This window comes from Heteronotia binoei, chromosome 2, assembly GCF_032191835.1.
Source record: "Heteronotia binoei isolate CCM8104 ecotype False Entrance Well chromosome 2, APGP_CSIRO_Hbin_v1, whole genome shotgun sequence".
Classification (NCBI taxonomy): Eukaryota; Metazoa; Chordata; class Lepidosauria; order Squamata; family Gekkonidae; genus Heteronotia; species Heteronotia binoei.
The window spans coordinates 110898004-110924706 of NC_083224.1; the positions used below are offsets into that span (position 1 = coordinate 110898004).

At 40.4% G+C, this 26703-nt stretch overlaps 1 protein-coding gene across 1 annotated transcript in view; it reads right to left on the reverse strand.

Annotated features, from left to right (window-relative positions):
* Positions 1–26703, reverse strand: part of NRDC (nardilysin convertase) — a 75128-nt gene that overhangs the window by 20147 nt on the left and 28278 nt on the right. Inside the window, exons 8-18 of the mRNA XM_060231815.1 lie at positions 14308–14365; positions 12215–12288; positions 11999–12068; positions 11604–11681; positions 9688–9808; positions 9541–9599; positions 9190–9244; positions 7345–7449; positions 6989–7112; positions 2923–3009; positions 449–568 (exon numbers count right to left, since the gene is read on the reverse strand). Of these exons, the coding sequence (XP_060087798.1) occupies positions 449–568; positions 2923–3009; positions 6989–7112; positions 7345–7449; positions 9190–9244; positions 9541–9599; positions 9688–9808; positions 11604–11681; positions 11999–12068; positions 12215–12288; positions 14308–14365 (951 nt within the window). The remainder of the gene's footprint in view (positions 1–448; positions 569–2922; positions 3010–6988; positions 7113–7344; positions 7450–9189; positions 9245–9540; positions 9600–9687; positions 9809–11603; positions 11682–11998; positions 12069–12214; positions 12289–14307; positions 14366–26703) is intronic.

Sequence of the window (26703 nt, forward strand, 5' to 3'; positions counted from 1 at the left end):
CACTACCAACAGTAGCCCAAGCTGGGAGTCACAATGGGCCCGCTGCCAGCAGCAGCACAGTCCCTGAGTCCAGGGCAGCCCCTAGGCCTGGCAAGAAAGTGGGGTGGGGGATCCACACACTTGTTTAATTTTTTAAAAACACATTTTAAGACATGGATATTGAGAAGCATAGAAATGTTATTTAATTACATATATTCTATCAATAAAACCCATGTACAAAAACCCCACCAACACCACTAGTGATTAACAGATGTGTAAACAATCATTTTTAATTTCGAGATGAATACACCACAGAGCACCAGAACAAGGGTGAATATCTCTATTTAAAAACAAAAACAAGTAACTTCATGTAAGACTATATGAGAAACAACACTATCTTGAATGCCCACTTTTTAATAAGATAGAAATGTGTTAAAGTTTAGAACGACACATATATAAGGATTTTTACCTTTAGGAATTTTAAATTTATTGTCCTTCTTGTACCACAAACAACCTTGCTGGGTATTCAGTATACTGACTGGATATTCTGTCTGTGGACAGTCGGGGACCTTCAAAGCAAAATCTGTTGCTAAAATGGCAAGTAATGAGGGCATTAATATTGTAGATCCATAAGCAACATACCAAATACACATCTTTCTGAAATGAATGATCCAGCTTGACATGAGCTGTTTGGTCAGCATCATTTAGAAGCTCAGAAGCCAAGATCAGTGATGCCATTATTCTTGAACAGTTAGAGTGCCTTGTATCCAAGATTCCCTCTAAGCTGAGTTAGTGTAAGCTAGCTCACAGTTTTTTAGCCTCCAGCTCACACATTTTTGTCTTGGCTTAAGAAGGATGGCCCCAGAGCAAACTAATTTATGCAGTAGCCAAATTGCTTGCTCACTACTTTAATGCAAGTAGCTCACAAAGCAGAAATTTGCTCACAAGACTCCACATCTTACAGGGAACAATCACACCTAGTTATCGTTTATTTCAAATAATCCAAGAATCCAAAGGACATGGACAACATAGATAACTCTTATACCATGCTCTAGCTTCTCCCTCACATTGAGACCACTGTAGCCAAAATTTTTGTCACAGTCGAGTTATACCAAAATTTCACAACTAACTATCAGGTCTTCCCAATTACAGTAAATCTAGAATGCCTTTAGCAGCCTACACAGGCCCACCAGGCAACTAGGTAAAAGAACAGCATCATCTACATCCAGCAGTATCAGAATCTGACAGACAGCTAGAAGACGAGCATGAAAGTTCAACACTGATAATAACCCCAGTGAGATCATTAATAGAGAGGTTGAAAATGAAGGGGACCAACTGGCAACCCTACTTCAAACACACCCCAGACAAAGAGATGTTTTTTGGCAATAATCCCTTGAGACCCAATGAATGGGCAGTCAGACTGTGATATAGTTGTTGTATTAAATGTTGAAGTCTATGATCAATGGAAGACACATACAGTTCAGTCCACACACTCTCTCTATCCACAGAGTCAAACACAGCTTTTAAATCCGTAAAGCCTACACAGAGCAAATCTTCTGATGGGAAAGAACCAGTGATCCAACATGGAAAGCCCTCTTTGAAAGTCAGCCTTTTCCCTCCCCAAATCCCTTCAGTCTGAAGCCATGAGACTGACTGGGAAAAGAAAGACCCTAGCATATAGAGGTCACAAAACATCCAATTACACCACAGAATTCTACAATCCCAGTTCCACTAAAGGGGCTGCAATAACATTAATAATAATAATAATAATAATAATACATTTTATTTATATCCTGCCCTCCCCACCGGATCAGGCTCAAGGCGGCATTAGTTTTCAGCAAGTGGAGGAATTGAGAAAAAAGGACAGCATTTTCCTGATATAAATGCACTTGAGTCCATCAGCTAAATCTCTCTCCTTTTAAGCTTCACTCGTGGACCTGTAGACCTAATGGGACAAACAGCCTGTGAGAATACAGTGCCTTGTAATAGTAAGAGTTGTTTGTTTTTAAAATCAGGCTGTAAGCAAAAGAAATGCTTCCTAAGGCAAGAGCAGTGATAGGAATAAAAGCCCCCTTTAACACTATATAGTGAAAACTTCCATTATTTTGTCAAGCTCTTCCCAGTAGGGTGTCTTAAGGTCTTATTTCATCCTCTGCCTCCTAGTGTGTTTAGGAAGTCACTATCTAAATATTATACAGGAACTTGGGAATAAAAGTGTCCACTCTTTTTGTTCTTCATTTGAGTTCAATCTGTCACCTCCATCCCTAATTGAAGAAAAAACTGCACCCTTGCAAGGCAACTGAAGAGGTTCTCCACCACCTCAGACTTTTACATTTGTTCTTGGACCATCACTGCATCTGGAGTGTCAGGCACAACAACAATCCAGAATACTTTTAAGCAGGGCTTTTTTTGTAGAAAAAGCACAGCAGGAACTCATTTGCATATTAGGCCACACTCCCTGATGTCAGCATTGTTTCACACAAGGCTTTTCTTGCAGAAAAAGCCCAACAGTAATTCATTTGCATATTAGGCCACACCCCTGACACCAAGGCAGCCGGAACTGCGTTCCTGTGCATTCCTGTTCAAAAAAAGCCCTGCTTTTAAGCTCCTCATGGTGAGAAATCTGTGACTCTTCCTGTGAAATGTAGTCTTACTGAAAGTATGATTCACCAGGAACATTACATCAGTGTTGACTTCTACAGCTTTAAAATCTTATATTTCTACACATTGTTCAAGTTTCAGATTCTGCTCTAAATGCTCCCTAATTCTTTTGAATACAACAGGCTAGGACTCCAACTAAACAGATCTATTCCATGTTCATGTTGTAATCAAATAAAAGTATATCTTCTCATTTAAAAATTAATTTTCAGCCACATTTTGAGAAAGGAACTCAAAGCACATTCAGAGTTATGCTCCATGCATAAGAAACCTGGTGTTACTCACCAATATATTTGTTTTCTTCAGGCATATGCAAGTTTGGATTTAACATGAAGTCACCAGCCCACATTTCACTCCAGTGTTTATCTATATCTGTAATAAATGGAATATTGGCATATTGGAAATAGACAGCTGAATAGCACTGTCAAGAAACTGTCCTATAAGCAGTTTCTTATTCAATTCAAACAATGGTTCAGGCTGAGGCCTAGAAATGATGAAAACTCAGGTCAAGCTGCTTGTAGCTTAAAAAACTCAGATAATAAAGATGAGAGGTCACCCAGGTGCTGGTTATACTATTAGGACTGGCAGCTTCAAAGATATAAGAATGTAGGAAGGTACCTTCCATCCCATTAGAGCCTGAACTTATGGGTGGGAGAAGGTGTTTGTTTAATTGAACTGAATGCAGCTGCAGGGTGTTTGGTTTAACTGGCAGATCATTTGGTTAGCAACATATCTTATTGGCCAAGGTCAAGTTGCATCCTTTGCTATACATTTGATTTGTTAATCATAATCTGGTCAAAACCAGTTCTATATAGGAAAAACTTTTCATTCTAGCTTTGACTTGTTTCCGGCAGGCATGTTGGAAACTGCCTTTATGGACCTAAAATCAGCATTTGATACAATTTCTGGACCCTGGCTATGGGAAAAGCTGAAGAAATATGGCATTGAATCATGTCACCTTTACTTAATTCAACAACTTTACAACCACCCTTCTGCCCAGGTTAGATGTGGGGAATTAGGAAAGCTATCTGTGCCATTTACCCTAGATAAAGAAGTCAAGCAGGGATGTGTACTTGTGCCCCTGTTGTTCAATTTACATATAAATGACCTCAGCCCCTGTCTCTTGAAGAAAGCATGTCATCTTCCACATTTATCCAAACAAGAAGTTCCAATCCTTCTGTATGCTGATGATACAGTGATCATCAATAGTGAGCCTCTGCAAGCTGATAGAAATGCTGTTATTATTGCTGTTATTATGAGGGCTTCTCTAGCAATGTGATGAAACCCAAGATCATAGTATTCACCAAAAGAAAAAAATCCTCAATGGGACATACTTGTCCAACCTATGGAAGAGGTCAATCAATTTAAATACTTGGGAATCCACTTTGAATAATCACTTACATGGAAAATACACGGATCTAGCAGGGAACACAGCCTTCCAAGTAGGGAGGACAACTGTAAATTACTTCTACTTATCAGGTGAATTTGTCCTCTCTGCCTTGAAGCTTTTTAATGCTAAGGTCCTAAACCAATTCCTGTACAATGTGGAAATTTGGATTCAGGCCACTTCTGAAAAAATGGTTTCCATCCACTATGACTTTTTCCTATGTTTATTGACTACTCTCAGGTGTGTCTTGGATGAACTAGATGAATTATCAATGGAAGCCAGGGCTAGGATTAAAGCATTTCTCTTCAAAGTAAAGGTTCTAAAATCTGAGGGAAGATCTACTCTGCTTGGGCTTATCCAGGCAGATAAACGTTATAGCCAATGGAGCCAACTACTGGAAAATAAAATGAAATGTCTAGAAATAACAAATGATATGATTAAGAATACCAAAACTAAAGACATTATAAGATAAATTAAAAAGTTTATAAGGAAGCTGGATGTTACAAGTATCTCTTTTAGGGCATGCAAGGTATGTTCATCACTCCATTTTGGAATTGCCCTCCTGATGCAACTGCCAACATATTTTTATTAGTTGGCAGTCCCAAATCATGGAGTAAAAGGACAGGTCCTCTTGTGGATCAAAAACTGGCTGAGTAATAGGAAGCAGAGAGTGAGCATAAATGGGCAGTCTTCACAGTGGACGACAGTAAGCAGTGGGGTGCTGCAGGGCTCAGTACGGGTCCCATGCTCTTTAACTTGTTCATAAATGATTTAGAGTTGGGAGTGAGCAGTGAAGTGGCCAAGTTTGCGGATGACACTAAATTGTTCAGGGTGGTGAGAACCAGAGAGGATTGTGAGGAACTCCAAAGGGATCTGTTGAGGCTGGGTGAGTGGGCGTCAACGTGGCAGATGCGGTTCAATGTGGCCAAATGCAAAGTAATGCACATTGGGGCCAAGAATCCCAGCTACAAATACAAGTTGATGGAGTGTGAACTGGCAGAGACTGACCAAGAGAGAGATCTTGGGGTCGTGGTAGATAACTCACTGAAAATGTCAAGACAGTGTGCGTTTGCAATAAAAAAGGCCAACGCCATGCTGGGAATTATTAGGAAGGGAACTGAAAACAAATCAGCCAGTATCATAATACCCCTGTATAAATCGATGGTGCCGTCTCATTTGGAGTACTGTGTGCAGTTCTGGTCGCCGCACCTCAAAAAGGATATTATAGCATTGGAGAAAGTCCAGAAAAGGGCAACTAGAATGATTAAGGGGCTGGAACACTTTCCCTATGAAGAAAGGTTGAAACTCTTGGGGCTCTTTAGCTTGGAGAAACGTCGACTGTGGGGTGACATGATAGAGGTTTACAAGATAATGCATGGGATGGAGAAAGACGAGAAAGAAGTACTTTTCTCCCTTTCTCACAATACAAGAACTCATGGGCATTCGATGAAATTGCTGAGCAGGCAGGTTAAAACGGATAGAAGGAAGTACTTCTTCACCCAAAGGGTGATTAACATGTGGAATTTACTGCCACAGGAGGTGGTGGCGGCCACAAGCATAGCCAGCTTCAAGAGGGGGTTAGATAAAAATATGGAGCAGAGGTCCATCAGTGGCTATTAGCTACAGTGTGTGTGTATATATATATAATTTTTTTTTGGCCACTGTGTGACACAGAGTGTTGGATTGGACGGGCCATTGGCCTGATCTAACATGGCTTCTCTTATGTTCTTAAATCTAAGAACTTTTACTTTGGTAAGAATGAATGCTCTTCCCTCAGCAGTTTTGGAGGGCAGATATAATAAGAGTTATCATACTCTAATAGAACATGAAGATGTTCATATGATAAAATTGAAACTATTAAACACATGATTATGGCGTGCCCTATGTTTAACAAGTTGAGGGCTAATTTGGCCACCCCTTTCCTTAAAAATACGGAATTGCTGAGTGTGCGAGGCCCGGTGTCATGGCTGCTGTCAGATATGAATGATGTCACCCTCTCAGTGGCAAAATTCCTAGGTGCAATAATCATGTACAAAAAAAATAATATTGAGTAAGGTCTTTTAAAATATTTTTTTATTCTAACCTGCTTAAGGCAACAGCCATAGATAGATAGCAGAAAGACCAACATGTGTTTGGATTACATCTGATGTTGAGACACATTTCATGTTGGTCATACTGACCAGAAACTTTATCTTGGACTTTTGGAAGCCTACTGGACTCAATCATATGAGTAACATCTGGATCTTGAACAAATGTTTGTAAATGTTGTTGGTTTTGACTTAGAGCTTTATTATTTTTATCCTCACTGTTCACTGCTTTTTAATTACTATTTATGCACAACTTTATAAAAAAGCACTCTACTTATTATTTTGGTGGTGTTCTTGAATTCAGGAGGCTTCCATCTGAATCCAGTACTTTAGCCCTCTGGCTACAGCTACCAGATTAATTGTGAAACTGGTCTTGTAAGCATGCTGCCTTGCACAGGTGATTTACTTGATCTTAGTCTCAGAAAGATTGGAGGCTTTGTCCCTTGGTCTCTGGATGTCTGGGTGAAAAGGGGCTGGTAGCAGAAGTATCTGTGGTGCGAGGACTCACACTTCAGTCTCTTTGGTTTTGTTTTGCTAGACCTGCCTTTAGAGTCCCTTGACAAACACCTGCTGAGGTTTATATATGTAACTGTATAAACAGTACTTTCCCCTCTCCTCAACTCCTACCTTATCACTCATCTTCTGTTGCAGCAGTAACAGGTTACCCATTCATCTGATCTAACAGATTCCTTTGCAGCTGATGAGATCCAAATCACAGCTTTTTGCTAATCGTACCAGAAATTCCATCTTTCAACAGCATAGGGGTTCCTCAACTTGTAAGAATGTAACTACCAGGACTTCAACCCCTCTATACCACTGCAATGCCAGAAATAGCCCCTCTCTACACCTGAAGATATTTCTCAGGATTGAAAATTACCTTCAATGCTGTATTGTGTGCCAAACCACTTCTCCTTCAGATGGCACTGGCCTTCATGGGAAGCAGATAATAAAATAAGGTTAGCTCGCTGGGGACACAGCTGTTCAAGAGCCTCAGCAATTATCTGCAAAGAGAAAGGACTCATAGCCATCTCCCTTTTCACATGAAACTACAGGTTTTCATTCCACTACTTGACTTAGAAAACACAGAGCATGAAGGACTGTAACCCATCTTCACAACCCCTCCTGGATCTGAAATTGATATCAATTTGATCTAAATAAAGATATCCCCAACCCTCATCTTCAATTATTAGGCTCATCTGTCCTAACAAAGAAGGAGACATGAATTTAGCTTACCTCTGGCTTGTATTCAAACAGAAGCTGGTCTCCAGTCAGAATGTCCTCTTTTGGAAACAACTGCATATTTTCACAAAGGCTTTCCACATACTCAACTGGATCAGTCTGTAAACAAACAATTCTATTTCAGTATCTAACAATGGAGGGGGGATTCTTTTACCTTGTTTCTGGTTGAGTCTATGAGTGGATTCAAACATTAATTTATTTCATCCTTTGTAGTTGCCATGTATCAGAACTAGTTTCCCGTAAGGGATTTAAATTCCAATAGATAGTTCAAATGAATGATGGAAGTCAAGCCCATGTGGTGCTGACCCTGGCAGACAAAGCATCGTATTTTTCGCACCATAAGACGCACTCCCCCCCCCCAAAAAAAGTGGGGGGGGAGTGTGTGCGTCTTATGGAGCGAAGGTACCATACGTACCTTCCTGGGGGTGATCCGCTGCCTCAGTCCGGCGCTTCCCGCACCTGCCTGCCTGGCTCCAGCTCTGATGCTACAGCAAGCGCCAGGATCGCTCCCTCCACGCTCCGATCCCAGCGCTTGCTTTAAGCATCAGAGCTGAAGCCAGGCAGGCAAGCAGGGAGAAAGCACGCCGCCCGCTCCACAGCCAGCGCTTGCGAAGCGCTGGGTTTGCGGAGGGGGCGGGTGCTTCCTCTCTTCCTGACTGCCTGGCTTCAGCTGCTGCTGATAGCAAGGGCTGGGATCGGAGCCTCCGATCCCAGCCCTTGCTATCAGCAGAAGCTGAAGCCAAGCACAGAGGAATCACCCCCCCCTCCGCAAACCCAGTGCTTCCCGAAGCGCTGCGTTTGCGGAGGGGGGGGGGGCTTTCTCTGTTCCTATCTGCGTGGCTTCAGATGCTGCTTATAGCAGGGAGCGATCTCGCTGCTTGTCTCCCAGCCAAGCACGCAGGCGCGGAAAAAGCATGTTCCTCTGTTCCTATCTGCCTGGCTTGCTGGAAGAAGGTGGAGCCAGGCAGGCAGGCACGGGGGAAGCGCTGGGATCGGAGGCGGAGGCAGTGGATCGCCCCCCAGGAGGAAGGTGCGTCCTATGGACCGGAGCGCTTATAGTCCGAAAAATACAGTAATCTCTTCTAATGTATGAACTGCAAACACAATGCAGGGCGAGGGACTATTCAAATCCCCCCTTAAGACTCAGGCTCAATATTCAGGAAAACAGTCTGACTGAACAACTGTTCACTTGAATTCATCTTAAATAGGACTCTGAAACCAAGTTATCCACTGTGGAAATTTAAGAAATACCTTGAAAGGGGGAAAATGCCATCCCACATCACTAACCCATTGATCATACATTCCTAGTCACTGTAAGAAGCAAAACAGCCACTCATTTCAGCTAGTGGAATGTGTACAGTCTCTCTCAAATGTCTTCAAGACTTAACATAATGCAAAACAGAAATAAGTGAGATTCATTAGCTATCGATTATTCAAAGAGAGACATTAAAAAATAAGTTTTTATTACAGAAATTTATATGCAAAGAGGATAATCCTTTGTTTTTTACATATTTGTTCAATATGTGGCTTGGCCTCCAGCCTCAAATATTTTCCTCTTTGGGTTTTCTTTGTTTTCTTTTTTCTTTTGGCTTGCCTTTAATTCAGCAAGGCAGATAAATGAAAAACTAAAACCAAAAGAGGAAAATATTTGAGGCTGGAGACCAAGTCACATACCAAACAAATATATAAAGAAAAGCATAACAATTCTCTATTTACCTCATATGTACCTTCCAAATTTCATGAAACTAGGAGCACAGCTAAGAGTAAGCTATAATATAAAAACATCAAAACAGTTTAAAAATTTTGCTGCTACTCACAGAGGTTTATGGAACAACATACCTGTTCTTGATAATGAAATTCATTAGCTTCAATCTTCTGGATCTCTTCCCATATTCTGTAGGCGACAAAGCATCCTCTCATTATTCAGCAAATTCTAAAAAATTGATTTCTCAGCAGAAATAATACTCTATACATGTAAACAGCAGATATAAGGTATAAGTAAGTACCTCATTAAATTTATTCTACAGTCTCTGAGCTCTTAATAACGAACTCCCCCACCCCTCCAGGAATGACTTCTTACTTAGGGTAATTTACTCTTTACTGTGATTTGTTGTTTCTGGTCAAATACAACAACAAGAAACCAATAATTTCTGAGGCTCAACTAGAATCAAATTGCAAAGTTTTAGGTACCTTTGATCTGGTCCTGTTTTCTGCAACATTTTCAAATACTGGAATACAACATGAACAACCTGAAAATAGAAAAAAAGCATGCAAGGGGTTTTTTTGCAAATGGAACAAGCAACAGTCATAAACAATCGAAGCTGCTTCTGCATTTACCTCATAGAAATGCCTGTAACCTTCATCAGTTAGAGTCACACAAATACTGAAGACTGAATAGGTGGAATTCTGCTCAAATCCTGTCTCACCATTTCCTCCATATAATGCAAGTGCCCAGAATCTGATGGAAAAAATAACACTGCTTACAAACATAACAACCAGCTGACATTGGAAGTATTTTCACAGATTCCCAACATACTTTGTAATCATCTGCAAGATAAAATGGCCAGATGCAACTATTTCTAAAGAAAGTGAATCTGGCCATAGCCACACATGCCATCATAATACCCAGGTTGGGTATTATGATGTGCTCTACATGAGGTTGCCCTCAAAAACAATCCAGAAAGTTACACTGGTAGAAAATGCAGCAGGGACAATGCTAACCAAGGTTTACCATAAGAAATATATATAGCCAATACCTATACTGACTACACTGGTTTGGTTTTTACCTTTATAGACTAGGTCTTGGGCATCTGAAAGGCCATCACTGCCTATTCAACCTGCCAAATTCTGCTGGATGACGCCTGCTGAGGGAATGCTTATGGCTGGTAAAAATCCAAGGGAAAGCTATTCCAAATCCAACTGCTGTCCCTAGATTGTGGAACTCCCTCTCTCTGAAGGTGAGACAAGTACCTTTATTGTAGGCTTTTCAGAGTTGATTCAAGGTATTATTATTCTATAAGACTTTCATGTGAATAGACTGAAAATACAGATTTCTTTTTTTACCTAAGTCTTCTTGTGTTTTATGCTTACTGTGTTTTAAAACTTATTTGATTTTATGCTTCTCTATTTAGCTGCCTTAATTGTCTCTTATGAGACAAAAGTGGTATATAAAAAAGCCACACATGGTAAAATAGCCTAGAAATTGAAATCCAAATAAGTGGCAAGCACTCCTATCTAGCCCCGATTAGTAAAATTTGTGCAAAGTAGCAATTTGGATCTTGCTTAAAATGTTCATAGACTGAATGATTTCTCACCATGTAAGCATGACGCACACACCCCTGCTTCAGCACAAAATGCTCACCACTAATGCAGGGACAGAAGACCTAGAATAGGTGGGGGGCATGTTGTGGAAGTTCACATCAGAGATCAACTGCAGGAAGAAGGGGGAAATGCTGGCATTCCCGCCCCCACACACACAGCAATTTTAGGCAGCATATAACTTAGCGTGTCTTTCCACTGAACTGGGTATTTCCAGGCCCATCTTTGGTCGACCCCATCTCTTTACAGGATGGAACATTATATATATTTTTAAAATGCCTACCCAGTATGCATGGCAATTATATTCATTTATCCAGATTACTTTTAACATTTTCTTTAAACATTAAATCAAAGGATAAATAAGGTGGCAGCACATTTCAATTATTAGGTTTGTGCTTAGTACCCAGTGTGCAGGTTTGGTAAAACAGCATTAAGTACTGCCATTCCATGTAAAAAAAAACCCTACCATCCAGTCGCTTTTGCATATTTAGCAAATGGATATCTATATATCTAATAGTGAAGTACGGCCTCATTTGTAGACTGGGACCACTCCAACACAAAACAGATTTTCCTGCAAATGTGGGGGAGGAAGGGGATGTGAGATGGAATCCCCCCCATGAGTCTTGTGGGCCCACATTTGTTAATATATAATTTCAAACTAATACTGTTCTCCAAATTTGCAATATTTTGTAACTGACTTTCTTTAACATGTTGCTCAACCCTATACATGTTTGCTCAGAAGTAAATACAATTGAGTTCAATGGTATTTACTCCCAAATAAGCATGCATAAGTTTGCAGGCTCAGTCACAGACTAAGCTAATTTCTTTTGGCACTGCACAAGTCCCATGGAACCAAATACAGCTCTTAAACTGACCAATTATTATTATTAATTCTTTCACCCTTTGACATTAATTTGCACTGTCAGAGCACATACTTTTTCCTAAGAAATGAAAGAACACTGCCTTTGCCTTCATGTCCAACCAGCCAGGAAATATAATGAAGTGGCTTTACTCTAGAAAAGAAAAGAGGTGATTAGGCTGTTGCTTGAAAATCACAGCTATTACAGTAATAAAAAAGTTAAATAGGAATAACTAGAATTCTGGGATTTGGCAAGCAGCAAATTACAAGACTATATCTACCATACGTAGCACTGAAAGAGAGATCAACTGAAAATATAGATCATTATACACAAAGAATATAACTGCACAAATGACATTGATCACTGTGATTACCAGCCAGCTTATTCTATTTCATCATTTAATGTGAGCTTAATTCAATTTCACAGCACACACATCAGGGTTCCACCATAAGGCTAGTTTAAAAGTTCACCTGTAATACTGTTCTTGTGGAGGAAGGGCCCAAGTGATATTCAAAGAGTGTGTCTTTCTGATTGGAACAACTGAGGAAATAGAAACACATTAACTGTTAATTTAATTCCTTGAAACTCTCATCATAACAGCTCAAAATAAAGTGTGTGGAAAAGGGCAAGTTCAAAATGTATTATTTGTTTCAGCACTGCAGAAACTACCTATCTTAAACACTCACCTCTGTAAAGTTTGTGAAAATCAGGTGTGTCAAAAGGCTCTGTCAGGTGGCTAAACACTGGTCCAGATAAATCACTTTAAAGAGAAAAGAAAAAAGTCACATAGCATCACTGCAATCTAACAACAGAGATCCACACAACTGATAAATAAATCATACCTCTGGATGCAGTCCCCCATATCCAGCACCTGCCAATCACATGTTGGAAGTGGAGACATCCTCTTCTGAAACCTGACAGGTGATCTATGTTGCCATCAAAGAAGATCTTTCTGTATAACAGCATGGCTATAGCTCATTATTGTGAGCAAGGACCGCTGGGCTGGGGTCTATCTGCTCTACCTGCTCATTCAGAATCACCCAAATTTTGAACAAAAACTGCTTTTTGCCCACATTTCCTAGAAAAACATATCTAAAATGTAAGCAGACTATCTGATAATAAAAGACTTTGTCAATTTCACTGACCTTGTCTTTAAAAGAAACTCTAGGACAGAAACCTAAGGTCTCTACACATTATTAGATATAAAAAAAAATTCAGGCACCATACTTGGCAAAACAAAACGGATTGCAAACCATGAAGCAAATAATATGAAAAATGAGCTGAACTGAAGTAAGAAATTGGCTGCAATCAGAGACATGTCTGACTGCAAAAGGTATGGCTTGTTGCCATGCTCACACTCTTCCTTCTTCCATTTGTATACACAGAACAAAGGTTTCCTGGTTATGGAAGCCTTCAGGCTAAACTCTGTTTTGCCACAATATCTGAATGCAGGCAACTCCTTCAGTCCCAGTTTTTTGGGAACAAAACTCCAGCCTGTGTGCTGAATGTTTCTACAACCAGAAAAACTTCAGACTCCACTTATGAAGAAGGAGAAAGGGGGCACATAAACATGGCAGCAAGTCAAGATTGTGCCCATCAAAAATAAGCCTATTCTGCTGTGATATCCAAATGCAGCTACTGCCCTTGGACTTTTGACAGTACACTGGAATTCTTGCCATCTATGCAGGTTGCTTTAATAATGTGAACACATACTAATTTGTGTTGTTACACCACTTAATAAATCTGTTGTTGTTCAGTCGCACAGTCGAGTCCGACTCTGTGACCCCATGGACCAAGTCATACCAGGCCGTCCTGTCTTCCACCATCCTCCTAATAAATCTGTACATCAGCATACTTAAGAACATCTGACAAGTAAAAAACAACTGAAAGCACAACCAGTGATGGAATGGCTATAGCAGGTGTGGTCAACGGTAGCTCTCCAGATGTTTTTTGCCTACAACTCTGATCAGCCACAGCCAGCATGGCCAATGGCTGGGGCTGATGGGAGAGCTACCGTTGGCCACCCCTGGGCTATAGCTTTAGGGAAAACACTGAATACCTCAGTATCTCTTTTGAAGTCAACATGCTCATTAGGAGTCTTAACTTGTTAATACGAAAAATATATGCAAAACATGACTCTGATTTTAACAGAGTACTTCCAAGGAATAAATTGTATTATTTGACATTGAAGTCTAATCCTGTGCCACAATGATGGATATTCAATATTATGGAGGGGGTCAGTGCCCAGGCAACATATATACAACATACATGCAAACAGTCATATATCCAAGACTCTATCACACAGCAACATGTACTGCACCTATGATAAAGTCTTGCTGTGACTACCATAAAACTATGCTATAGTGTATCCACAGTTGACAGCTGCCTCCAAACTGAAGCACTCCCTGATTTTAACAATGAAAAGCTATCAGGAATAAAACACAGGCAGGAGCTGTTTACAACAAAGTGAATAGCAGGTTTTCTCCAACCGTTCTTCCTTCTTCCCCAAACCTCTGTGCCCCTCTGTATCACTTGGGGAAACTCAACAACGCAACCTTTTTTTTTCTGATTCCACCCCTACCCACCCCCACACCATTGTTAAGGGAATCTGGGAGAAAGGAAGGAAGAAAAGCAAGGGGGGGGGGGGACATACCAGTGAGGAAGTAGAAAAAAAACAAAGAGAATGAGAACAGGTTTGAGAAGCTGAATTTGTTGTGTGGTCTGCATACAAAATGGTACATACATGTTATTACAAAAAGTTGTGGGAAAAGAATCTTACTTATTTGGGATTTCAGAGAAGATTTCGGTCACCCATTTTTCCAGAGTATCCAAAGTTTCTAGCAAAGGGGGAAAAAAAGTTCAAACACCTGATGTAGCAAACTCTTAGAACAAGGGTAAGGTGACGATCCCATCTGCAGTTTAGTTATTTTGTGGGAGGAGAATCAGTTGCTCAACTAGCTAGAGCAGAAGTGAAAACATTATCACACCTTTAGGCTCAAATCACACAGTATGCTCACATTACACTTACACCCAAGACTGGATCACCTCCAGAGGTGTGGCTGTACCTGGCACATTTTGTATTTGACATGAAACCAGTTACCATACAAGACCAACAGCACTGTGACAGAAAGGAGAGGCAGGGAAATGAAGACACTCTCATGCATCTGCTCCCACTTGCCCCTTCTCATTCTTTCCTCAGAGGGACTCTTCTGCTTGCCTGCTTGGGTTTTGTTTCAGAAGATTTTATTTTGTTTTGAGTTCAATACTTTAAATCTATATTTATCAGTCAATTCTCTCCCCCTACCCACATCTCTTCTCATAGGTTCATTTACGTTATGACTTCAATTTTTAAACTGAAATTTTAAGGGAACTTTAGAACGAAATTTTGTGCACTGGTCCAAGAGAAAGATTCAATCTAATAGGTAAACAAAAATAATGATAGCATTTGCAAAAGCAGTCCTTCCAGTTTTCCAGCTTCCTGAAGCAAAATTAGTGAAATTCACAAAGCAAGTCTGCATCTTAAGTGATATTCCACAATTAACTTATCATAAGACTCTAAGCTCAGAAAACACCAAAATTAGTTCAGAGGTTTTATGTTTCTTCGTAATCAAATGACCAAGCATCTAAATGAAGCCAACCAAAGGCCACAACAATATAATAATAGCAGTAATAAATACTACAGTAAAATAGAACAGGTTAAAAACAATGTTAAAATTGTCAGGACCAAGATATAATGTAAAATAGGGATAGGCACAATCCTAATAATTCCAGTTCAGTTTCAGGCTTAGGATGGGTCCTGAGCTGAACCCCAAACTGAGCCAAAAAGGAAAGCTGCTGCTGGGAGGACAGGGGGATAACCCAGTAAGGGTTAAATGGCTGACAGTCATTTCACTCTTCACCCCGCTTCAAACTGGGGTAAAGTGAAACTGACAGGTTTAATGGCTCACAGCCATTTAAATTTAACAGCGGATCGCTTGGAAGCAGGGGGAAGCAAAACTGCTGACTATTGTTAGGTTGACATGGCTGGCAGCCATTTCAGCAGTCCATTTCATTTCCCTGCACTTCAAATGTGCCCACTTCTAACTGGTTTTCTTTCCTAACTCCTCACACTGAGGCGCCTTCAGTTAACATCACAGCATCTGGATCAGGGACTGGATCAGCCTGCTTTGGTGCAGGAAGAGTGGGGAAAGAGGTGGTCAATATAACAACAGAGCTCTCTAGAACAGTGAGATTTTTGACCAGTTGCACTTAACACTTTCAAAACTCCATCATCCATGACTCCATCATGGATTACATCATTACTGTAAGGCTGGAAAAAAACAGCACCGCCCTGTCACATACACTCTTAAGATAGTCCCACCACAGGCATGACTCCCCTGTTGATGCTCCCACTAAGCAGTGATGCCAAAAGGCCCCTAAGCCACCAGAAGAGTCCACAGCTTGTACCACTTAGTCCTTCAGCTTCATACAATCGATTTGGATAGCCTGTTGGATGATAAAACTCATCCTCCCCAAAATTCTAAATTTCATCTAGTGCAGCATCTGAGGCCTTTGTTGAATATCTGAAATCTCCCCATCAATCTGAAGCTAGTTAAGAATTTTATAGGGCAATCAGATTATCGTAAATGTTTGGTTGTTCAAACATTCCATCTCTGATCATGCAATGGAAAAAATCCTTGAATTCTAAGGGAATCTTTCTATCCATAGTATTTAATAATATATCACACTCCGCCCTCTTTAGTCCAGGGACATCATGCCTTAGAACTGACACTGAGACCAATAGCAGGAAACATGACTCAGTTAGAGTCCCAGATAGCAATCTGATTAGCTGGGATGACTCCCCTGCTAATATGGAGACTAAGACAGGGTACATCTCAATTAGCAGAATCTCACTTAGTGAGTCTACAGAGGCAGACCTAATCAACTCTTTCAAAGCTCTTCCAGCTAATGAGCAGAAGTACATCACTGTCAGGCTGGAGCAGAGTGAGGACCAGGCTCTTGGATATGAAGGACAGCACCCTTGCCCCCATTTCCCCTATTTCTCCTGATTTTAGTAAGTACAGAGACGGCCCCAAGTAACTTCCCTATTGTCCATACTTCCCCAGGATTTTTAATCCCTCAGAAGCGATGTTCCCTGTAAACTGCAGAGTCTTGTGAGCAAAAATTCTACTTTGTGAGCTACTGCATAAATTGGCGTGCTCTGGGGCCATTTTTCCCGAGCTAAGACAAAAATGTGTGGGCTGGAGGCTAAAAATCTGTGAGCTAGCTCACGCTAACTCAGCTTAGAGGGAACATTGCTCAGAAGCTATTTCTACAGAAAATAGATCAATTCCACATAATGAATATATTTGTTTGATTTATGGATCGCCTTTTCCCTACAATGTAAGGCTCCAATGTACAACCATTAAAAACAGAATTAAAAGCAAAAAAAAGAGAACCCGCTACATTATCTCATAAGATGTCAGACATTCCTTTGTTGCCCCACTGTGGACTGTGGCACTGTCTCATGGGCAGGAAAGGGCTGAAGTGAAGATAGAGGGAAGGGGGGAAAAAAGCCCTTCGCAAACTCTCAATCCTTGAAGAAGAGTGCTTCAATGGGTTTTTTTTAGAGGACAGCAAGCTCAGTACAAGAGGGTCCCAACCAGTGGGTCCAACCTGCAAGGCTTCTACTTTAGCCCCAGTGACCTCCTTCAAAATGGATCCAATGGAGAACTGAACAGGATCAAGAGGCTACACTACTATGCCTCCTCTCCTAGAACCTCATGGGATGGGGGAATAAACTCCATCATTCAAACTTTTATTTTTTACAAAAATCTGACATCTTGTGTCTGCATTAAACTTGGTTCCAGGAGAACAGCTCCCCATTTCTCCTTGGCTTGCAAGCATTACTGTGCCTGCTGTTAAAACCCACACTAAAGGTTGTGTTATTAGTGTCTAGTAATCTTGGTCTCAATTGACCTCAAGACTGACATCCACATCTGAACAGTGGCACCCAAAATCATATCTAGGTGCTGGAGATTAGATAGATAGATAGATAGATGAATTTATTGTCATTGTTCTCAACAAAAAGAGAGCAACGAAATGAGGTGCTCTTCCACAAACATACCAACACATCAAACACACATATTCATAAACCATTTAAATACATCTGAAACCATTAAACCATTTAAACCATTAAAACCATTTAAATACATCTAAAACGGATAAACATTCATAAAACCATTAAAACCATTTAAACCCTTAAATAAACATTCATAAAACCATTAAACATTCATAAAACCATTAAAACCATTTAAACCATTAAATACATCTAATTAGAGGCAAACACATTGGATCTCTGTGTGAACACATATATTCCACCTAGTAGTTCAAAGCATTCAAACATATATGCTATCTGGGATAATTTGTCCATCACCTTGGACTGTCTAGACTCCCAGTTTCCCAGCTCCCACCACATTACCCTATGAGGTGACCTCAATGGAAGGACTGGTGCTGGTTCTTCTGGTGCCTCAAAGTTTATAAACAACCAGATCACTTCACAAGCATGTTTTTTGGCTAGGTCATCTCAGGACCAGCTCTTGAACAAGTCAGGTTTGAGATTTCTAAAAACACCATCATTTATGTTGGCTCCATGGAGCCATGTATGACGCTTCTCATGGCACTTATACATACTTGCCCCCTCAGGGTGTTAGCACACTGGATTATATCTTAGTCTCATCATCATCGCTATATCAATACATCCATCATTTTGAGGAAGGTAATAGGGATGAATGTGATCACTCCCCCTTAAGAGTGTCTCTTGGCTTCTCATATACAATATTTCTTAACAGGCTGTAGGACTTTCCTGAAGGGGTTCAACCAACAGGGAGCAAGAAGAATCAGGTAGTCTATTCACCTGCATTCTAACATAGCACACATTCTGGAAGATGAGTGCAGGTTTGGACTGAATCCAACAAAGATGGAAGTTCTGTGGCTGGGGTGGGGGCACACACTTCTCGCTCTTGAGGGGGCACTGTTAACACCAGGACAATCCTTCAAGAGCCTGGACATGATTGTGGATATTTTCCTAAACATGGAGGCCCAAGTCACTCATATTGCCAGGCAGGCATTCTTCCATCTTCGCTTCCAGTGGAGTACCAAGTCAAGTTCAAGATTCTGGTGTTGACCTTTAAGGTCTTAAGTGGTCAGGGACTAATGTATCTGCAAGACTGTCTTCTCTAGTATGTCCCTGGGAGGGGGTTACAATCTCAAGTAAACTGCTGGTGATCCCTGGCCCCAAAGGTGTCTAGCCCTCCAATCCCAGCGCTTGCTTTAAGCATCAGAGCTGGAGCCAGGCAGACAGGCATGGAGGAAGCACCCACCCCCTCCGCAAACCCAGTGCTTCGCGAGCACCGGCTGAGGAGGGGGCAGCGTGCTTCCTCCCTGCCTGTCTGCCTGGCTCCAGCTCTGATGCTTACAGCAAGCACCAGGATCGCTCCCTCCGCCCTCCGATCCCAGATAAGCCTGGGGAGGCGGCTGAAGCTCCTTCTGCTACACTTGACTCATTAGCGGCCATGTTAGAAACTATGCGGCAAGAACTCAAGCCTTTGAAAGATATACCAGTCTATATTACACAGCTTCGAGCTGATATCAGAGAGCTAAAAATTGAACTTTCTGCCATGCAAGAAAAATTCCAGTCAGTGAGTGCCAAATGCATTGAAGTGGAGGAAAGACTTGCCACCCACGAGACATCATGCAATGAAAAAATTGCCTTATTAACTAGTCGGGTGGATCAATTTGACTCTGCACTGAGGCACCGTTCTCTCAAGGTACTCGGGTTGATTGGTGTGGAGGCAAGAACCAACGCCGAGTGGGTAGACTTCATGGACCTTTTTTTCAGGCAAGTCTTCAAGTTGGACCAAGCATACCCCTTGGACATTGAAAAAGTAAATAGATTCTTCTCCCCCCATCGTGAGGGGGAGGGAATACAAGTTATTTCAGTCCAATTTCTCAAAATTGCAACCCGAGACGATATTTTGGCTAAGTTTCGACAGTATACTGCTAAGGAGCCTCTGTGCTGGGGGGCAAATGAACGGAAAATTATGATCTTTCCTGATTATGCAAAACATATTGTGGAGGCCAGGAAAAGATTCAAACTAGCGAAGGACATGGCCCGTCAGTTGCGACTGGAATATTATTTGGGCTTCCCAGCAGTCCTATCAATCACACATGCAGAAGAGACTAGGCGCTTCTCCAGTCCTAGAAAAGCAGAAAAGTACCTGCAACAGATTAAGGACCAGTCTTAACATGTCCTTAGTCTAACTAATGAGAGTATTAATTCATTTATTAATCTATTAATTATTTGAGTTTCTGAGTCTCTAGGGATTTGTTATTAAGTGTAAAAACTGTTATATGTATATATATGTGGAGGGCAAATGAATTAAATTAATTAAGCATTTAAGTTGCCGGTTGGGTAAAAGAAAATGGGTATTTATGAAAGCAGATTTCTAATTTAAAATGGAGTGTGGCAGATCTAGTAGCGGGGAAATATATATGGTGTGAACTGTTTTTCTGTGTATGAGTTGGGCAGCAAAAATAGCTAAACAGCTGGAGGTTTTATAGATACTTCTCTAAGGGGGTAGGGAGTGGCAGAGATCCCGGAAGCACCCCATATAATCGGAAGTCCTTGGGAGTATCACAGGGGTGGGTCAGGGGTGGGGGGGAAAAACACACATGTATTAAACAAAATGAAATTGATAGGCTTAAACACTATATGGTTAGCTTTAAGTTCTAGAAATGGACAAAAACAAGAAAGAAGGCACTCATCTAATATTATAATCTATGGTATATACAAGATTAAGTTGAAAGTATTGTTTCTTTGTTTACATGTTTCATAATTAAGAATAAGGGTGATTTAAGATGGTAAAGATTCTAACGGTTAATATACATGGCGCTAGGACTACAAAAAAGAGAATGTTGCTCTGGCAAACGTGTAAGTCCATGGGTGTAGGGATAATATTTATTCAAGAAACCCATACCTTAAGTTCGGAATGTAGTTGGTTCTGTCAGGAGAAAGGAACTCAGGTTTTTTCCACCGATTATAATATTAATTCACGTGGTGTGGCAATTCTAATACGCAAGATTGCTAATGTGTCAGTTCAACAAGTCATCTTAGATCCAGAAGGAAGATATATTGTGTTGCATACTCATATGTATGGAAAAAAGGTTTTATTGATTTCAATATATGGTTCAAACCGTGATCAACCTGCTGTTCTTCATAAAATAGGAGAAAGTATCCAGAATATGGAGTGGGATGACATTGTTTTTGGTGGTGACTTCAACGTAACTATGGACCCGCTTCTGGATAGGAGCGACGCTAATATAAATAGACTCCCACAAGTTAGAGCAGTGTTGAGTGGCTATATGAAGGATTTGAGGTTGACTGATATATGGAGATTGTTACATCCTACACTCAGGGAATACACATTTTATTCAAGGGTTCATAACCTGATGTCTAGACTTGATTTCTTCTTGTTATCTCCCGATTTAATTTCAAAGGTGAATACTTGCGAGATAATCCATTCAACAATCTCTGACCACAATATGGTCCTGTTAGATATTCACTTGGCTCTTCAAGAAAAACCAAAAACAGCTTGGTGCTTTAATGCTACTTTGTTAGCGGATGACACATTTGTATCACAAATGCGAAGAGAAATCAATGAGTTCTTTGAGATAAATGAAGGCTCGTCATCTTCTAGATCTATAGAATGGGAAGCATTTAAAGCAGTGATTCGTGGGAAAGTTATTGCCTATACTGCACATAAAAAAAGAACAAGCGAAGAGCGGCTTGTATCTTTGGAGAATGAGTTAACTCAGGCTTGGACAATAATGTATCAAAGCCCAAATGTGCTATCCTATAAATTGATCCAAAATTTGAATTATCAAATTAATTTATTAAAATATCATACACTTGAGCAAATCATGTACAAATCTCGTCATCAGCACTGGGAGTCAGGTGATAGAATAGGAAGAATATTATCAAATAAATTAAAAAGGGAAAAAGCTGATAAAAAAATCATTGCGATTAAAAATAGACAGAATAAGATCTGCATAGATTCACAGGAGATTGTTAACTCTTTCTTTGAGTTCTATCAACAATTATATAATATCCCACAGATAGCAGAAGAGTCACAAATATCTAGCTTTCTGAAATGGGTAGAACTAAGTAAATTAAATAGTGAACAAAAAGTGGATCTTGCGCAAAAAATAACTAGTCTAGAGATTAAGGTCGCAATTGATTCCTTAAAACGCCGTACAGCCCCTGGCCCAGATGGTTTTATATCTGAATGGTACCTTGAATTTCAGGATGTGCTGATTCCTAAGTTACATCAGTTATATAACTCTTGGTATCAAAATGACTCTATACCAGAAGTAATGAATGAGTCTTTGATAATCATGATCCCGAAACCCAATAAAGATCGGTTGGAATGTACTAGTTACAGACCAATTTCTCTAATTAATCTTGATATAAAAATCTTAGCAATAATTTTGGCTAATCGGGTTAAGAGAGTAGCGGGGTCTTTGATACACAAAGACCAAACAGGATTTATGTACGGCAGAAATGGGCAGGACAATATCCGGTTGGCATTAGACATAATTGATCTGCAAAGAGATTCTATGGAAAACTCAGCGTTAATCTCTTTGGATGCTGAAAAAGCGTTCGATTCAATCCATAAGAACTTTATTTTTTCGGTTTTATCACATTTGAATTTTCCTCAATCATTGATAAAATGGATTAAATTACTATACCATAATCCATCATCCCGATTAAAAATTAATGATAATTTATCACCTCCTATTCGATTAAATCGCGGTGTGAGACAGGGGTGTCCTCTCTCACCTCTTATTTTCAATTTGTGTATTGAACCTTTAGCGGCAGCCATTAGAAAATCTAAGGACGTCATAGGGATTAAATTTAAGAGTTTGGAATATAAACTTGCTTTATACGCAGATGATCTATTGCTGTTTGTGTCGAACCCTGAGCACTCTATCCCAGCTGTAATGACAATAATTGACAATTTCGGCAAGTTAGCTGGGTATAAAATAAACTGGTCTAAATCTGAGCTGATGCCATTAGGGCGTGGAAGTTTAGATTATAGCTCTTTCCAGTTAGCAGTTACAATAGGGCAGGTGAAATATTTAGGCCTTTTTTTGCCCAACGATCTATCGCAGCTAGTTAAGATTAATTTAGATAGGGTATTAACCAATATAACGACAGATCTAGAAAGGTGGAAGGGCTTGACCCTGTCATTATGGGGGAAAATTAATACTTTAAAAATGTGCATATTTCCAAAATTAATTTATATTTTGAGAGGCATTCCTATTCTAATCCCTAAGAAATGGTTCAATAAAATCGATGGGATCCTATCTAAGTTTATTTGGGGCTCCAGTCGACCTAAGATCTCTATGCTTAAGCTTCAGAGAGAGGTGAAGGAAGGTGGTTTTGGGGTTCCGAACCTGTTATTATATCACAGAGCCCTTTTATTAGCTGCAGTTAAATGGTGGAATCTTGTCAGCTTGGATAACGCACCGACCTGGGCATCGCTTGAGGGCGCAATGATATTTCCATTGGAGGGATGTTATGCACTAGGTTCGACGTTCTCTGTGATAAAACATCCACTGAGATCAATTACTTCAGCTAGAAAAGTATGGGAGCTGACACTGAAACTGGTTAACGCTGACCCTTTCTCGCATGAAAAAGCCTCTTTGTGGGGCAATCCTTTAATTAAGATAGGCAATAAGCCGGTTTTTTGGCTTCGGTGGATGCACGCCGGTATTGTTTCTTTGGATCAGTTAAAAAATCAAGAGGATGAGTTTATTGCACACTATGAACTTCCAACTCAAATAACATCTTTACCATTATATCAGTGGAATTTTATGCAAATAAAACAAGCCTTGCGAACTGTGTTCGGGCCTGATGCGTTGGCGGCATCACAGTGCCCGCCATTGTTTGGTCAACTGTCTGAGGCATTTGAGCAGAAGAAATCCAATTTAGTGTTGTATAATATACTGAAGGAGATTACAATACCTGACCTATCTGCACTAAATCAAAAATGGAATCTAGAGGTTCAATGTCACGTGAACTTGGACCAATGGGAAGATTGTTGTAATAAAATTAGGAAGTCCACTCTGGACATCAGGTTGATAACTATACAACAGAAAGTATTGCATAGAGTCTATTGGACCCCACTTCGTATGTTTAAGAGAGCAATGCTATCCTCAGCAGAGTGTTGGAGATGTAAGAGCAGAGAGGCGAATCTCACACATATGCTATTTAACTGTGAGGTGATTCAGAATTTTTGGCAACAGGTGTTATTGAAAATAAAGGATACAATTAAACGTCAACTACCATGGCAAGATAGTCACTTAATATTAAACTTTTTTCCGAAAGAATGGAAATTAAAGAAGGGGCAAAAATTATGGTTAGGAAGGGCTCTGTTGATAGCAAAACGCCAAATTCTTAAACACTGGAAACAAAATGATGTAATTTCAATTCTTCTTTGGGAAGATGACTTATTGAAACTTGCAGCTTTTGAAAAAATATCGTTTTCTGGTCGTAGACAAATGTGTCATTTTAATGAGATTTGGAGTCCATTTATGCAAATGATGAATGTTTAGCTGATTTGATTTGATATCGTTGTAAACTGTATCGCTTTACTTTTCTTGTATTCACTATATGAATGTTAGGTTGATGTTCTTCTTTCTGATATTTATTAATGTTTAACTTGAGTAACTATTGTAATTTTATGCACTGGGGTTTCACATGTGGGGTTTTTAAAACAACAATAAAATTTAAAAAATTAAAAAAAAAAAAAAGGAAGCACTGGGTTTGCGGAGGGGGCGGGTGCTTCCTCCGTGCCTGTCTGCCTGGCTCCAGCTCTGGCTCGCGAAGTGCTGGGTTTGCGGTGGGGGCAGCGTGGAGCAATCCCAGCGCTTGCTGGAAGAAGCTGGAGCCAGGCAGGCAGGCGCAGGGGAAGCGCCGGGATCAGAGGCGGAGGCAACAGATCACCCCCCCCCTGAGGAAGGTACCTTCGCTCCATAAAATGCACACACTTTTCCCCCCACTTTTTTTTTGGGGGGGGGGGGGAGTGCGTCTTATGGTCCGAAAAATACGGTACAAGATAAAACAACTCTCCAATGCAAATTAAGACAAAACAATACTCTTATGAATTACACATCTGTTGACAGAGGCAGTATATCATGGATCTATATCGATTTTATCCAGAACCAGGTACCATTTAGCATAAAATTTCCCAAATGCTTTAACAGGATCATGAGAGTTAATAGCAGTAATTTTCTCTAAAGTAATATACTCCCAAATCTTATGCATCCAACTATCTACACTCAGGGGACCGGTGGACTTCCAGTTCTGTGCTATGATGGTTTTGGCCACTGTTGTAAGGGTTATAAGTAATGAGATTTTGGAATCTGATGCTTTGACAGCTTGCCAGTTATTTAAGAGAATTACTTCTGGTCGCCTAGGGACTGATATGCCTGTGATATTTTCAATTAGGGGCAAAACCTTGTTCCAAAAGGCTTGAGCCACCGGACACCCCCACCAGCAATGAGTGGAGGAGGCGACTATTCCACATTGTCGCCAACAGAGTGGAGATTGAAGTGAGCTAATACGGGCTAGTTGGTGTGTCATGCAATACCATCGTGCCATTACTTTATAGTTTTGTTGCAAGATATTGATTGAGTTTGTATGAATAGCTTCAGTTTCCCAAATAAAGTCCCATTGGGAACTGGTTAATGTGATGTCGCTTTCCTGTTGCCAATGCGCACAATATGAGGGCAGAGTCTCACAAGCTTTTTGCATTAATATATTATAGATTTGGGAAATAAGACCTTTAAATTTAGGACAGGATCTAGAAAAAAGATTTTCAAATTCTGTCTGGGGGTGGGAAGTAATTTCGCGACCTAACAGACTATTCAAAAAGTGACTTAGCTGCAGGTATTCAAACCATGGAATCTTGGTCAATGTTTTCTTTTCTAATTGAGCTTTGGTTAGTAACTTCTTGTTTGAAAAAGCTGGAAAATAAATGTAACTGACGCCTTCTTCCAGGTGGCGAATGAAGAAGAATGTTGCGCCAGGGGAAACCATGGTTGCCCTGTAAAAGAAGTTATGAAAGACAATCCAGGGGCCAATTCCCAACGGGCCTGGTCCCAGACACTGAGTAAGGCTTGTATGAATGGGTTCAAAATTTGCCAATCTGGTCTCTCTTTTTTCTTAAGCCAAATAAAATCGGAGTAGCTTACAGGCATTATGTGTGTTTCCTCAATATATACCCACGATGGGCGAGGGTGGAAGTACAGTATTTTGGCCATTGAGGCCAATACTGAGGCTTTATAGTATAAACTGAGGTCAGGGTGTGCCAGCCCCCCTTTGGCTTTTGGCCTCTTTATATTATCAAAACTAATCCTATGGGGTTTGTAGCCTCAAATAAAGTTATTCAAAAGTGCTTGCCATTTGCGTAAAGAGGGTTGAGGAATAGCTATTGGGAGGGCATGAAATATATAAAGAAATTTTGGAAAAATAAAAGACTTAATAATGCTTACCTGCTCTATCAATGAGAGAGCTAGAGAGTTCCAAGTTTGGAGGGTCTGATTGATTTGCTGGTAAGCCACATTAAAATTGGCCTTGATCAAGTCTTTCATGTGCACTGGGATAGAAACCCCTAAATATGACCAGTGATTGGTGACCCAGCAATATGAATAATTGTCTTGGAGCTGGCTTTGCATTCCTGGAGATATATTAATTGGGTATATTAAGGATTTAGTGAGGTTGAAAGATAAGCCTGAAATCTGGTGGAATTCAGTGAAAAGTGGAGATAAGGCTTGCAATGTAATGCATGGGTCTTTCAGAAAAAGGACCATGTCATCTGCAAATAGGCTTATTTTGTATTCCATGTGCGCTATTTGAAAACCCGGAATTAAGGCGGATTGTCTGGCCCAATTTGCCAAAGGTTCAATGGCAAACAGCAAGGGAGAAAGGTGACATCCTCGACATGTTCCTCTAGAAAGAACAAAGTCAGGGGTTGAGACTCCATTGATATTGAGAAGGGCTTTTGGAGAAGAATATAAGGCTTTTATTGTAGAGAGGAATTTTGGGTCAAACCCCATTGACTGTAGGACC